Source organism: Myxocyprinus asiaticus, chromosome 47 (genome assembly GCF_019703515.2).
Source record: "Myxocyprinus asiaticus isolate MX2 ecotype Aquarium Trade chromosome 47, UBuf_Myxa_2, whole genome shotgun sequence".
NCBI lineage: Eukaryota > Metazoa > Chordata > Actinopteri > Cypriniformes > Catostomidae > Myxocyprinus > Myxocyprinus asiaticus.
In genome coordinates this window covers 16,848,460-16,863,588 of record NC_059390.1, presented here as the reverse complement: position 1 = coordinate 16,863,588, position 15,129 = coordinate 16,848,460, and the positions used below count along the sequence as shown (strand labels likewise).

The window sequence follows — 15,129 nt, the reverse complement described above, 5'->3', positions numbered from 1 at the left end:
TTTCGGCACCACTGTAACAGTTAAAGGATGGGCAAGGTGGAGGCGGGAACTGGCTGAACAGTCAACGTAACTTTTAATATCAAACTCAACATAAAACAAACATAAACAAACACACACACATGCAGCGTGACCACGTGCATCTCTCTCTCTCTCGAACTGGCGTCTCCGGCTCCCCTTTATCTCACTCTCCCGCTAATTATCTGATTTACTGCTGGCCATGCACCCTCGCGGCCTGGCCACGCCCCTCCTCCTCATCACATCTAAGTATAGTTATTTTTATAGTAATGCCTATTTTGTGAACTTTACAAATGGAAGGTACTTTCTCACTTGATTATTTTCACAAAATATATACATTTGGCATAAGTGCAAAAACAGTTTTACATTATTTAACACTTAAGTTAAAAACAAAAGACTCAAAGTACATTACACGATGAGCCACAACATTAAAACCACCTGCCTAATATTGTGTAGGTCCCCCTCCTGCCACCAAAGCAGCGCCAACTCGTATCTCAGAATAGCATTCTGAGATGATATTCTTCTCACCTCAATTGTACAGAGCGGTTATGAGTTACCATAGACTTTGTCAGTTCAAACCAGTCTGGCCATTCTCTGTTGACCTCTACTCATAAACAAGGCATTTCCATCCACAGAACTGCCACTCACTGGATGTTTTTTGTTTTTGGCACCATTCGGAGTAAATTCTAGAGACTGTTGTGCGTGAAAATCCCAGGAGATCAGCAGTTACAGAAATACTCAAACCAGCCCATCTGGCACCAACAATCATACCACTCTCCAAATCACTGAGATCACATTTTTTCCCCATTCTGATGGTTGATGTGAACATTAACTGAAGCTCCTGACCCATATCTGCATGATTTTATGCACTGCACTGCTGCCACATGATTGGCTGATTAGATAATCACATGGATGATTGTTGGTGCTAGATGGGCTGGTTTGAGTATTTCTGTAACTTCTGATCTCCTGGGATTTTTCACACATAACAGTCTCTAGAATTTACTCAGAATAGTGCCAAAATAAGAAAACATCCAGTGAGTGGCAGTTCTGTGGACAGAAATGCCTTGTTGATGAGAGAGGTCAACAGAGAATGGCCAGACTGGTTTGAACTGACAAAGTTTACGGTAACTACGACAGTGACCTACACAATATTAGGCAGGTGCTTTTAATGTTGTGGCTGATCGGTGTTTAAGAATGATGTATTATCAGAAGGACATAAGTCTTGTTAGAAGCTGTTGTAAAATAACCAATGACTGCACATCTGTTGAATTCTATACTAATGCGGCAAGTTGCAACATTGCTTGGCAACCATAAACAATCTATATTTATACCGTGTCTAGATCACAACTAAATTGTTCCATTTATAATCACTGAAGCTGTCTGTGTTGAAAATGCTTATCTGCAGCACAGTGCTTGGTGTCAGATTTTTAAAATCATGCCATGGATAAAAACCTGGTCGACACCTTTTTACCGTCAGACAGTATCATACCAGCTCAGGCTACTTCTGTCAAGTATTCCCATCGTTTATATAAATATTAAATAATAAAAAAAAGATTTTCTATGTTCCCCAGTGTTATTCTTGTTCTGGCTTGTCTGTGGATTTATGTGCAAAAATGAGTAGGTATGTGTGAAAGAGAGTGTGTAAAGTGAGAAGGGGAAAACATGAGCGAAACTGTCATCATGAAACCTTTTTTTCTCCTTGTCTTTGTCTTTGTGTTGGAGGCTGACTTGTTCTCTTGATTCTTTCTGGTTCCTGCATTGTTCAGTAATCGTGCCCCTGCATTCTCTCTATATTATTGGTAAAGAAATGTAACATCTGCCCTCATTGGCTCTTCACCTCATCATTCACAGTCAAACCTCACGCCATTGGACAAGAGTGCTGCTGTATATCCTTTACGCTGCCTCAGAGGCCTGTTGGATTTTTTACGCATAGCACCAGCACTCGCTCCATAGTTGCTAGGTAACTGGAAGGCTCTGGTTCCTTTCCAGTTGTCCCTTAGTTGGGAGGCGCTGGTTATAAATGGATCTGAGATGGATAATGTTGAGTAGACGTGACGATGGTGGCTTCGGCCTTGTTTGAATTGTACCTGCTTAGGTTGAGACTGGATTTGGCTCCAAAGGAGACCAACTGTGACTTAACACCAAGCAGTTTTAGTAATCGCCTCCAGACCAACCTCCTCTGTTTCATCAGTAGGGCTATTAAAGGGGTAGTTCACACACACACACACACAAAAACCTGTTTTATGTTGTTTTAAACCTTTATGACTTTCTTCCCTCCGTGGAATACAAAAGGAGATTTTAGGTGAAATGTTAGTCTCACTCACCATTCACTTTCATATTTTTTTCATTTTCTGTTTGTCAATACAATGAAAGTGAATGGTGACTTTGTTGTCATTCTGTCTAACATCTCCTTTTGTGTTCCAGAAGAAAGTCATATTGGTTTGGAACAACATAAAACAGAAACAGTATGTAAGAATATTTATTTTCTGATGCATCAGTCTTCATTTCAGTGATCCCGATATTGATTCTTTAGTCATTCACATATGCGACCAATTTTTGCACTATGCGACTAGGAATGTCTGTGATTGGCCACTGACTAGTAAATTTTCAGATTAGACTCACAAGTGATTGAGTAGTCTAGTGGCGAAGAAATTGAGCACAGAGATCCTTTCACTGCGTGTTTGAGAGTAAGAGTTTGGTTTGATTTGTTCCATGTAATGTCCAAAGACAAGATCCGCACAATCCATTTGTTGTTGAATAATGTCTCTTTTAATATGCTTTCTGTTCTTTACAGTCAGTTGTTGATCAAAAACAGCAAAAATACTGTAGAAACATTTAATTCTAATCACATAGCATGGATGCAAGGAAATTGTTCGCCTCATTATAGGTGCTGTAAGTGATTTTTATTTTTTTTTATTTTTTTTTTTTATGGAAAGTTATGCAAAAAAATGTCCCACTCCCTGAAAGATATTAATGAAATAATATTCCTGAGATATCTCACCGGTCTCTGTGACAGCTCTACGCTCTGTAAAGAGCAAACAGAAATGGGTCCACGAGCTGCAGTCTCTGACACTTTCTGCCTGTCAATCATTTTGCGCATTCTCATAGTGTTGTAGTTGAAGCGGATCATTGAGGCTTAATGCCATTTTAAGATTTATTATATTTGTCTGTTTTGGCTGCTATTGTGCTACTTTTGTATGACAGCCATGGGACTGCACAATGCTGGTCTACTGCTCAGTTTAGGTCTCAACGTTGTATCTGGAGGGCAGGGTTTTGGACAGTGGGGGCATGGCTAATTCAACGGCTCAGTCTCGTGAAATTTCCAGAATGCAGAAATCACTTACAGCACCTTTAATGTGCGCTCAACCAAAAGCACTTCTGTGAGATGCTCGTATTCTTAAAGAACACTTTTTCATTTTATTTATTGATGGAATACATGGATGTATTCCATGTGACCAAATGATGAAAAACTAATGATAAATTAAAATGTTAAATCAATATTTTCATAATGTTCTAATTTACAAGGTTACCTGTATAATTAACAGCATTAGCTGTGAGAATTTCTTTCATATGTAGTCAAAATGAATATTATAACAAACTAACAAATTTATTAGAATATAATTGAATCGAGAGCTTATGAGTCAGAATTAAATTGAATCTGGAAATCTGAATCAATACCAAGCCCTAGTTTAGAATGAAATGAGAGTGAGTAGGCCTATATGATGACAGAATCTTCATTTTTGGGTGAACTGTCTCTTTAATGGCCCAAAAAGCACCAGTACTACCATTAATACTTTATGAATTACTATGCTTCCGAGTAAATCCAAGTAGATCTGTAAAGTAGCCCCAGAACACAGGAGATCAGGAAGATTTGTGGACACAATGAATGCACACACATACACTAGACCTTATTAAATTCTCTGTGTGGGTTGTGCTGGCTGGTTATCCTGGTAATAAAAAGTGTTATGTCTGTGGTGATTGGCTCTTAATACATTTCGTCCATGTAGCATGGTAACTATGCAGTCTATTAGAGGTGCTGCATTTTGAGGCAGAGATCTTGTGCTTTATTTTGTGAAACGGAGAGAGATACAGCAAAGTGACGTCAAGCAGATGAAACCAAAGTGATCTTGGCTACTTTTTCATGGCTTAAAGGTTATTCGACAAATCATGTAAAGCTCAGCCCATTAGCCAATCAATGTGCTTTGCATGTTGCCCATCAGAGAGAGAGTGTGAAAGAGAAACATAGACATAGGGGTTGGGTAAGACAGAGGAATGAGCGATCTTGGTTATTGGCGAGATGTTTGTTGGGACGTGGAGCGTTGGAGCGTGGGATGGAGGCAAAAAGAGAGGGGAAAGGATAGATGGAGTGAGAGAATGAAATAAGGACTGTGTTTCCCAGGTCATTAAAATCTAATGCATGACTGCTGCTGTAAGCACAAACAGTACTGTATTCACATCATAACCACCAGTCAGGCCTCTGCGCCTCTGCTCCTTCAATTAGGACGAGATGCTCATCCATGCCACAGCTCATTCTGAGCTCTATTACTTATGTCTGCTGGTCCCTCAGGCATGAGATCATCGAGAGTTATGTTTCAATGGTGTATTGCTCTTGCCTGACCTGACCTTTAAGAAGAGCTTTATAGCTTTATATAGATGTTATATGTATGGAGTTTTAACCTTTCATTTTAAACTACTACGTTTGTTGGTGTATATGTGTGCGCAGTATGTATTGGTCCCTTAAAGTCCACAAGACATTGCATTCTTTTTTTTGCCTGGTTGGTATTTTCCTATTTAAATCATGGTTAGGTTTATTGTTGGGTTAGGGGAAAAACTTAGGAAAAATCGTAATAACATTGTTTATTATATACAGTCAGAGGAGTAAAAGTAATATGTTTTTTCTACAAGCCATCTCATACTATTATTACAGCTTGTCATGAGATCAGGATGGTATCATGTAAAATTTATTTGAGCCTCTACCTTTTGGCAAACAAGATGGTGGATCAAGTTCACCCTTAAAAGCATCTCAACATATTCCTTATAAAGTTATTTGCTATTATTGCTGTAACCTTTATAACATTATTGTTAAAGGAATATTCTTGGTTCAATACAAGTTAAGCTCAATTGACAGCATTTGTGGCATAATGTTGATTTATAACAAAATATAATTTTGACTCATCCCTACTTTTCTTTAAAAAAAGCAAAAATTGAGGTTACAGTAAGGCACTTTCAATAAAAATCGGCCCCATTAATTTCCAGAGAGTTTAAAGACAGAAATGTGAAGCTTATAATTTTACATAAAACTTAGGTGTAGTATTTCAGCTGTTAAATTGTTAAAATCATTGTTCCCTGTCTGTCAGAATTGGTTCGCGGCCATCAACTTGAAGCTTGCGTACTTTCACATATCGATCCTTCCTCGACACAGACCCTTTCTTCGGTTTACCTTCGAGGGATGAGCATACCAGTACAAGGTCCTCCCCTTCGGTCTGTCCCTGTCCCATCGTGTCTTTACCAAGGTCGCAGAGGCTGCCCTGGCCCCGTAAATGAAGCATACTCAATTATCTCGACAACTGGCTAATCCTAGCTCACTCGCGGGATCTACTGTGTGTGCACAGGGACCTTGTGCTTCAACCGACTCGGGCTTCAGGTCAACTGGGAGAAGAGCAAGCTCTCCCCTGTGCAGAGCATCTCTTTTCTCGTTATGGAGTTGGACTCGGTCACTTTCACGGCATGTCTCACGACCAAGCGTACGCGGTCATGCTTCAGAAAAAGCTTCTGAAAAGCTTCAGGCAGAAGGTAATGGCACCAGTGAAACAATTTCAGAGGCTCCTGGGGCATATGGCATCCTTGGCGGTGGTTCTCCCCTCGGGTTGATTCATATGAGACTACTTCAGCACTGGCTACAGTCTCGAGTCCCGAGGTGGGCATGGCACGGCACCACAGCACCCAGCGTGTGACTATCACGCCACAGTGCCGTCAAACTGTCAGCCCTTGGACAAACCTTGCATTTCAACGGGCGGGCGTTCCCTTTGAGCAGGTCTCGAGGCGCGTCGTGGTCACGACAGACGCCTCGAACTCGGGCTGGTGTGCCGTGTGCAACAGGCAAGCAGTATTGGTGCTCTGGACAGGGCCCCGACTCCAATGGCACATCAACTGCTTAGAGTTTCTGGCAGTATCACTGGCCCTGCGGAGGTTTCGGCCATTGATTCAGGGCAAGCATGTGTTGGTCCGGACCGACAACATGGCGATTGTGGCATACATAAACCACCAAGGTGGTGTACGCTCATGTCGCAACTCGCCCGCTGCTGCCTCCTTTGGAGTCAGCAGACGTTGAAGTCTCTGCAAGCCACTCACCTTCTGGGCGTCCTCAACCATGCAGTGGATGCACTCTCATGGCAGGTAACGCTTCACGGGGAGTGGAGACTCCACCCCCACGTATTCCAGCTGATTTGTGAGAGATTCGGGGAGGCGCAGGTAGACCTGTTCGCCTCCCGAGATTCCTCTCACTGCCCCCTTTGGTACTCCCTGTCCGAGGCTCCCCTCGGCATGGATGTCCTGGTACACAGCTGGCCTCGGGGGCTACGCAAGTATGTATTTCCTCCAGTGAGCCTCATTGCCCAGACACTGTGCAATGCCAGGGAGGATGGGCAGCAAATCCTGTTTGTTGCGCCATACTGGCCCAACCAGACATGGTTCTCGGACCTAATGCTCCTGGCAGTAGCCCCTCCCTGGCGCATTCCCCTGAGGGGAAATCTGCATGAGTGATGCACGCCATCTCCTTTTATACCCGTACGTCCAGGGCAGAGAGTGGCTTGCACATTCCACTTGCCAATTCTCACTGGCCTTTTCTATTTTAAGCAAAGGTGATTGGGGCTCTCAAGATCGAACCCCTAGTGTCACTACATCGACACAACGTCTCGTTCCCTCCATCAGGGAACAGGGGTTACACCAGTAACCCAGACATTTTTTCAGGTCTTTTAGGCATTAGTTGTCATAGCAACAAAGTTGTAAAATTGAATATAACTTCATACAGAAAAGATTAGAAAATCATGTTAACATACATATTGATATGCATATTTTAGGATTGGCCCCATGCATTCATGCATGTGTAGGTGCCTCAATATAACCCAGATTGTTTTAATAAAAAAAAAAGAAAAAAAAAAGGGAGGGACAAAGTCAAAATCCATTTTTTGGTAATGATCATTATGCCACAAATGCTGTCAATTGAGCTTAACTTGTATTGAACCCAGAATTTTCCTTTAAAAACATTTCATTTCAGTGTTAAGTATTAGCAACTATTAAAAAGACTGCATTACTTCAACAGTAGCCTAAAACAATGCATAAATATTTGGTTATTGGTTAACATCAACCAATAATTTGAGTAGCCTAGGGAACATCAGCAGAGAAAGAAATTCAGCAGAGCAACTTTTGATTGAAGAATATTTTTCTTTGTGATAAAAGATTACGATAAAAGATTAAGAGGGCACAATTTTTCTTTGGAATAATGTGCACAATAAAAAGTAAATGGGGTACATTTTGATTTCATATTGACTTTAAACATACTTCTATGCGTGTTTGTAGCAGCCCCTTAAAATGTGTCCGTTTCAGTATTTCGGACTCAATAGTGTGTGTGTGTGTGTGTGTGTGTGTGTGTGTGTGTGTGTGTATCTGGTGTGTCAGAGATTACACTCTTGTCTCTGGTCTGCCAAGGTTAATCCCTTCTTCAGGCCTGCTTCCTGCTCACTTTCTCTAATCTAATGGGATTAACTGTCATTTTACATCCAATACTGCAGCAATTACACCCACAGAAAGAGTCCTCACAAGACTTGATTACGCATGAAACAGGTGATTATTTTTTTTTTTTTTAACAATACTCAAGTTAGTGTGTAAAAATATCAATGATCTCTCTGCTGTGTGTGCTGTTTGATTGCAATACTGGAGTCTCTTCTACAGAGCAGCCAAATCTTTCACGCACTCCCTGATTTTACTTGTCCAATGAATATGCAATGAGAATTTGCCTGATTAGATGTCAAATAGGCCTAACTGGCTGCCAGATAAACACCCTAATTTGACTGCATTAATTTGTCTCAAATGGAGATTTTGGATTTGAAACACTGCTCTGTCGGACTCTGATAACTTCAGCACTGCATTGTCCTTCCAAACAATCAGGCTTTTCTCAATCAGATTTTACATGGTTTAATAACAGTGAGCAAACAGCGAATTGACTTGTTCTTTCCCCTCAAGTTTTTCTTTCATAACAGAATCACAGTTTTTAGGTTAATAAACTTTAAACTGTTGTGGTGGCTTTGGCCTTGCATTCTTTGCTGCAAGAGAGCCGTCACAAACTCATTATTTTCTGTACCACCATTTCTTGTAGGCAATATTAGCCTAAAAAGCATTCATAAACTTTGAAAGCCCACCAGCAGTAGTATATGATTCAAGCATGTTTTGCATACTACTTTCAATGCACTATGCATCTAATCTCACATTACATATACTACAGTATACTGTAGTATGTTATTTGGATGCAGCCACTGTTTAAGTACTGTAGGTCCCGTGGGGTTTTCACTCAGCAGCTTTAACATACATGACTGCAGTCAGCATACTGTACCCGGTGGTGCGGTAATGTTCATGGGCAGTCATAATGATTAAAACCCACAGCTGCTTGTCTTTATTACCCTACTGCATGTGTAATGTGAGGCTTATGCATGTATAATATCTAAGCACTGCTCATATGATGGAGCCATTTCTGCTGTCTTCCGATCTGTACTGTATTCCTCTACGGTACGCTGCATGTCCACTGCAGCCTGCTCTACACATTTGCATTTAAATTAAATTCATGCCTCCTGCTTTTTACCGACAAGCAGTAAGCCAGTACTGTACCTTACACACTTGATGTATTCTCTCTCTCTCTCCTCTCTCTCTCTCTCTCTGTCTGTCCATTTCCTTTGTTTTTTTCCTTTTGTCTGTTGCCTGCTGTTAATGCATGCATGTGTAAATATAAATAGCTTATATTAACTTCTGATTACTTAATGTCTCTTCTGCCTCGGACAAACCATTCACAGATGCATATTGCTCACAAAAATGTCTCAAAATCGCAAGCTTCAATCTAAATGGCTTGTTTTTTGCAAACTCAGGAAGCTAGAGTGAAAAGTCTGCCAGGAAACAAAGTGGTGTTTACAAGGTACCAGGCAGCTAAAATGACTGATTCTGAGGAAAAACTAGTCTTCCTAGTCGAAAATCTTGCAAAGATCGTGCCATTTAAATGTCAGTACATCATTTCATTTACACTTCTGCATCATTGTTTGAATTAGCTGCTGCTGTATTGAGCATTGGCCTATTATTGTTGTATCATTGATTACAGATATACACACCTAAACACTGTTAAAAACAAACTATATAGTTGCTCATTTTACATTTGAATCAAACGGCTCCTCCTGCCCAAGAAGACAAGCCTTTGTCAATGGTCAAAAACGTAGGTGTCCTTAAGTGTGTCTAGGATGTTTCTCATATAAATGCACATCCCTGCTGAAAAACAAAAAACTTAAATCAGTCAAAGCTGGTCACTGAACCTAGTCAGGCTTGTCTGTTTGTTGGTTTAAGAGGGGTTTTGGACACTTTTCAGCTTGTCCATGCTGAGAAACTAGCTGAAGACCAGCTTGGCCCATTTTTTTTCAGCAGTGTGCAGTTTAAACACCCAGAATGCCAAATTATAGTGAGCAATCTGTTTAATTCAGTGACCAAATACCCAACTGCAATCCTGAAGGGGTTTCAGCCCAGTCCAGTCCTAGTTGCCCTAACCGCCTGTAATCAGGCCAGCATGGGCCCGGAGGGAGACTGGCTTCAGGCCTCTTTAGATTGGCTTGTTTGTGTTGTGCTGTTTCCTAAGGGTTCAAGAGGGTTATGAGACTCTGGTGTCCACAGTCCTAAACCTCCTTAAACAAATCGATTGTAGACATGAGAGACATGAAAGAGAACATTAATCAACCAAGAACATCAGCATTAAAATGTGTGGCTCATGTAAGTATTGCTGCCCATAAGGATGTATTTTATCCTGCATAAACAAAAACAAAGCTCTCCCAAACCTTCACATTCAGTGTACCTCGATGGTGGAATGATCTTCCCAACTCCATCAGAAATAGTGATAGACCAATATATATCAGCCAAGGCAAGTAATCTGCTAATATTTGGCCATTCTGTGGTTTTTGGCAGCAGCCGATATCTCAGCATGCTTGACCAAATTTGGTAGATCCCCCTTCATGTTATTTCCAAACAGCTTTATCAATAGATAAGAAACATTTTAAGTTTTCTTTTTTACAGTTAATCTTGATTAATAATTGTGTAAATTGTGTTAAGAATTGTGTTGATATAATCTCTGCAATTTTATGTATGCATCATTTGCCATTGTTTATTTATTTTTATTTTTTTGTATTTATTTATCATGTTATACATTTGCACATATACAGTGAAATTCTTGTTTTTTTTTTTTTTTCACATATCCCAGCTAAGCTGAGTGCAAGTCAGAGTGCAGGGTCAGCCATGATATATCGCCCCTGGAGCAGATAGGGTCAAGGGCCTTGCTCGAGGGCCCAACAGGGGCAGTGCTGGGGCTTGAACCCCCGACCTTCTGATCAGTAACCCAGAGCCTTAACCGCTGAGCCACCACCACTGCAATATATTTCACATGTATTCATTTCGCAGATGCTTTTATCCAAAGTGACTTACAAATGAAGAATACAAAAAGAAAAGATTCACCCACTGTAAAGTTGGATCCCTCACTACCTTCAAAAAAATGCTTTTGGATGAATCTTTTCTTTTTGTATTCTTCATTTGTAAGTCACTTTGGATAAAAGCATCTGCGAAATGAATACATGTGAAATGTATTGCAGTCGATCACACTCACTATACTGTATGTGACCTGCTCCACCATTTTGAATTACTTTAACCCAGAAACATATTTTGAGTTTTGTGACCAGAGTAACAAGGAAAGTCTTTGCTTTCTAGTTAGATAGTTATGTTTCTACTCCAAACCGTTGCCAATATATAATCATTAACATTTTGGCTGAGACTTTCCTTTTGTATTTAAGTGCATAAAACTCAATGTGTTTCTGGGTCAGAGAGACTCAAAATGATGGAGCAAGTCAAACCATTAAGTTTGACATGTAGTGTAAGTTAAACCATTTAGCCTGCAAACATTTGTTCTGGGGCAACTGGCTCCTCTCGGTTCCTGGCTCTGCTTTGGATTTCCAGGATATTGATTTGGTACCGAGGAGATGAGTGTTGACAGTGGCTTAGGTTGCAGACAGGTCAGTGGGTAATTGAGTTAAATGAACAAGATAACACTCTGTAACAGTTAAAGGTTGTGGAGGTGCAAGGAGGTGGCGGAAACCGGTCGAACCATCAAAGTAATATTTAATGAAAACTCAAACAAAAAGACACAAACATAAACACACACACGGCAGCTGCGTGTGCTCTCTCTCTCTCTCGAACTGCCGCATCTGGCTCATCTTTATCCCACTCCTTGGCTGATTAGCCCGATTGGGGGCCGGGCGTGTGCACTCACGGCCCGGCCCCACCTTCCTCCTCGTCACACACTCCATCTCCTGTGTTATTTAGACGTTACTTACTCTTACGTCTGCAGCGTCAGATGAATGTCAACTGTCATAGTTAAAATCCAAAATTTGTCCTGAATCCATTGGGAGGAAATATCATCCCATTTATGAAATTTTCCAGGGTAAAATAGATGGGGGAAGATTGTTGCTATAGGGACAGACATGACAGAGGCGGCCTATAAGAAGCCACTAAACCAGCATCTTAACATTCATTTGATGCTTGTGTGCAAGATAATTTACAATAATGGCTCAACTGTGTGATAGAAAAGTCTTTATGGATGCCCATTATTTGGAAGGAGTAATACCCACTTTATCGAGGTTGCGGTTGTGTGTGTATGAGAGAGAGAGAGAGAGAGAGAGAGAGAGAAATAGGGCAGACTAAAAAAGAAAGAGCTTATTAGAGAAGATATTGATGTGTGTGTGTGTGGGGGGGTTTTGGGTGGTTTACGAGGACATTTGTTTAGGTTACAAACTGGTAATTACAAGACTAGTATGCTATAAATGTGGTTTATGAGGACATTTCTAGTATCCCCATAATTTAAATCGCTTAAACATACTAAACAATGTTTTATTGAAAATGTAAAAATGCAGAACGTTTTTTGTGAGGGTTAGGTTTAGGGTTCGTACAGTATAAAAATCATTGTCTAATGGAGAGTCCTCAAGGATAGTCGCTCCAACGTGTGTGTGTGTGTGTGTGTGTGTCCTCATTCAGGTTTCAGTGATTCTTGAGACACTGGCTGTATTTTACTGTTATCACACCCCGAGATGCACCCCAAACACTAATACTGTACATGTAAACCTCCTGTAGACAAACACACACATGAAAATATGTCTACTAGCATAAAACAGACACAAAGTGAATAAATGAAAACAGGAATAGATGTACTGCACTCATTCTGTCTTTTTCTTTCTTTCTCAGGTTCTTAAGATTAATTTGATTGGCCACAGGAAAAGAATACTTGCATCACTTGGAGATCGACTGCACGAAGACCCTCCACAGAAACCACCACGGGCAATCTCTCTAAGAGTGAGCCAAATCTTCTTCCCTCATCTTCCTCTTTCTCTTCCCTTTCCTTTTGCTTTTCCTCTTCTTTTTCTGCCTGTGTCCAACAAAGACTCTCATCCTCACATTATTTCATTCATTACATTTTCAGTTACCCAGCAAAGATAAATTTTATTCCTTTTATTTTTATCCAAACAAGATATTTTTAGAGTAAGAATAATGGTCAATTTTTTTTCCCTTTAAGAACTCTTACCCCAACTCAACATAATCCAAGTGTGCCGAGAGGAAGAAAAAAGTGGAATAAATAATAAAAGGGGAAGGGAGTAATTTCCATTTCATAGCAGAAATATCAACTAATGTACTGGTATTGCGTGGCTATTTGTCTGGTTACAATTTCATGATTTAATTAGAGGGGATGGCTGCAATACTGTCGAAATAAATCAGTAAAGCGTCCCATGTCTTGTTACATTTCTTTGATCCTTTAATAGCATTTTTAATTTGATTTAAAACCATCATTAGGTATCTAAGACACCAGTGAGGCTTTAGGTGGCTTGATAATTTTCTAAAAGTATTCTCCTTCGAGCCATTAATGTTGCAAAAGCAAAGGCATTTTCTTTACTGTAAGTCATTTCAACATTGTCCCCACAAACACCAAACAAAGCAAAGATAAATTTTAACGTTTATCTTAAATGTCACCCATAATAAAATGGTCCCTTTATTGTATGTTTGTGTGTATATGTGTTTATGAATTGTTTATATCCCTTCTTCACAAGGTCTATAGACTTGTGAGGAAGGGAAAGTTTTTGAGAAGACATTTACTGTGATTTGGCGTTGTCTTATCAACCTTGTTCTCCTCATCCTGAGAGCGATGGCATTCTCCTGGCTTGAGTTTCTCCAGGGATTTAACTTGATCTTCCTGGCTGAATCAAACAGCTTCTCTCAAATGCAGCAAGGGCTCATCAGCCTCAGTTTAGGGACTCCAATCGATACAGTCCAGTCCAGAGAGTCAGTCCAGAGTGGAAGAAATCAGACTTCCTCTAGGCTGCAGCTTAGCACGTATTCCTTCTTATTAAAGAACAAGCACCATCTGAAGTTATGGGCCATAACAAATTTTAAAAAATTATCACACATTTACTCAAACGCATTTAGTAATAAATGATTACAGGCAGAGAGTATGGGGCGATTCATTAAGAATGAATTTGCGCCCGCTGAAAGCGTTGTTTATTTGCACACACTGTCTTTGTTGTTTTAGCACCCAATTCACTAAAGTAATTATGATAAACCAAGTAATGGCAAACAGGCAATAGTAGTGCAGAACACAATTTTCACTGCGCAATTCCCGGTCTTCCGGATCCGGTCTAGTAGCTTGTGACTATACAGACTATCGTGATCTGATATACATTACTGGGACTGTACAGCATCACTCCACCGCTGTGAACCAGGCAATCTGCTCTTTAAAATGTAGAAAGAGCACTCGACATGCACGCCGTGTCTGGATATATGTCTGGTTATAATGCTCTTCTCCATTATTTGATCTTCAAATGATGATTTACTGCTGCCATGATCATTAGAAAATGTACATAAATGTCTCTTTTAAATTGAATTCTGTTTACTATCCACCAGAGGTAGTAGCGCAATGTTAATTTGGCCTGGCAAAGAGCGCTCACTTACTGTTAATATGCCGCAATCTATAATAAGCCTAATTTTTATCGAAAGGAGGCGTGTCGGTGCTGAAAACAATGACAATGACTTATTTTAAGTGCACATGGCACAGTGATATAGTGGTTCACATTGCATCTGGTTAAACTTGATTGTGGGTGATTTTTTTTTTTTTTTTTTTGTTTTTGTTTTAATTTGACGCATTTGCACTGAAATACAGCTCGCCAAACTAGCGCAATTTGTTTAGTGAATTGCCCTGTTGTGTTCTCCATATTTTCCCCTTTAGGAGCCCACAGGGAATCACACTCCCCCTCAGCTGTCTCCATCTCTGAGTCAGGCCTACCCCAACGCCGGCTCTCTGGACGTGCAGCATCTCATCATGCAGGCCGATGCCCGCCGTAGGCGTAACGACAACTACTTTGAAGACGTGCCGCGCTCCAAACTAGAGAGGCAGATGGCACAAGTCAGTATGGTGAGTTAGTGCACTACTCTGCTCTGTGTGTGTTAGTGTGTACTATCTCCAGTAATGGGGAAAATCAATTGTATGGCATAATATACTAATGTATGGAAATACAGTGGTGTGAAAAAGTGTTTGCCCCCTTCCTGATTTCTTATATTTTTTGCATGTTTGTCACACTTAAATGTTTCAGATCATCAAACAAGTTTAAATATTAGTCAAAGATAACACAAGTAAACACAAAATGCAGTTTTTAAATGAAGGTTGTTATTATTAAGGGAAAACAAAATCCAAACCTACATGGCCCTGTGTGAAAATGTGTTTGCCCCACCTGTTAAAACATAACTTAACTGTGGTTTATCACACCTGAGTTCAATTTCTCTAGC

At 40.4% G+C, this 15,129-nt stretch overlaps 1 protein-coding gene across 5 annotated transcripts in view; it reads left to right on the top strand.

Annotated features, from left to right (window-relative positions):
- The window catches only part of LOC127436880 (ankyrin repeat and sterile alpha motif domain-containing protein 1B), a 223,182-nt gene that overhangs the window by 192,026 nt on the left and 16,027 nt on the right, over positions 1–15,129 (top strand). For all 5 annotated transcript variants that reach the window (XM_051691349.1, XM_051691348.1, XM_051691350.1 and 2 more), the window contains 2 exons: positions 12,544–12,651; positions 14,573–14,758. In XM_051691349.1, coding sequence (XP_051547309.1) covers positions 12,544–12,651; positions 14,573–14,758 — 294 coding nt within the window. The remainder of the gene's footprint in view (positions 1–12,543; positions 12,652–14,572; positions 14,759–15,129) is intronic.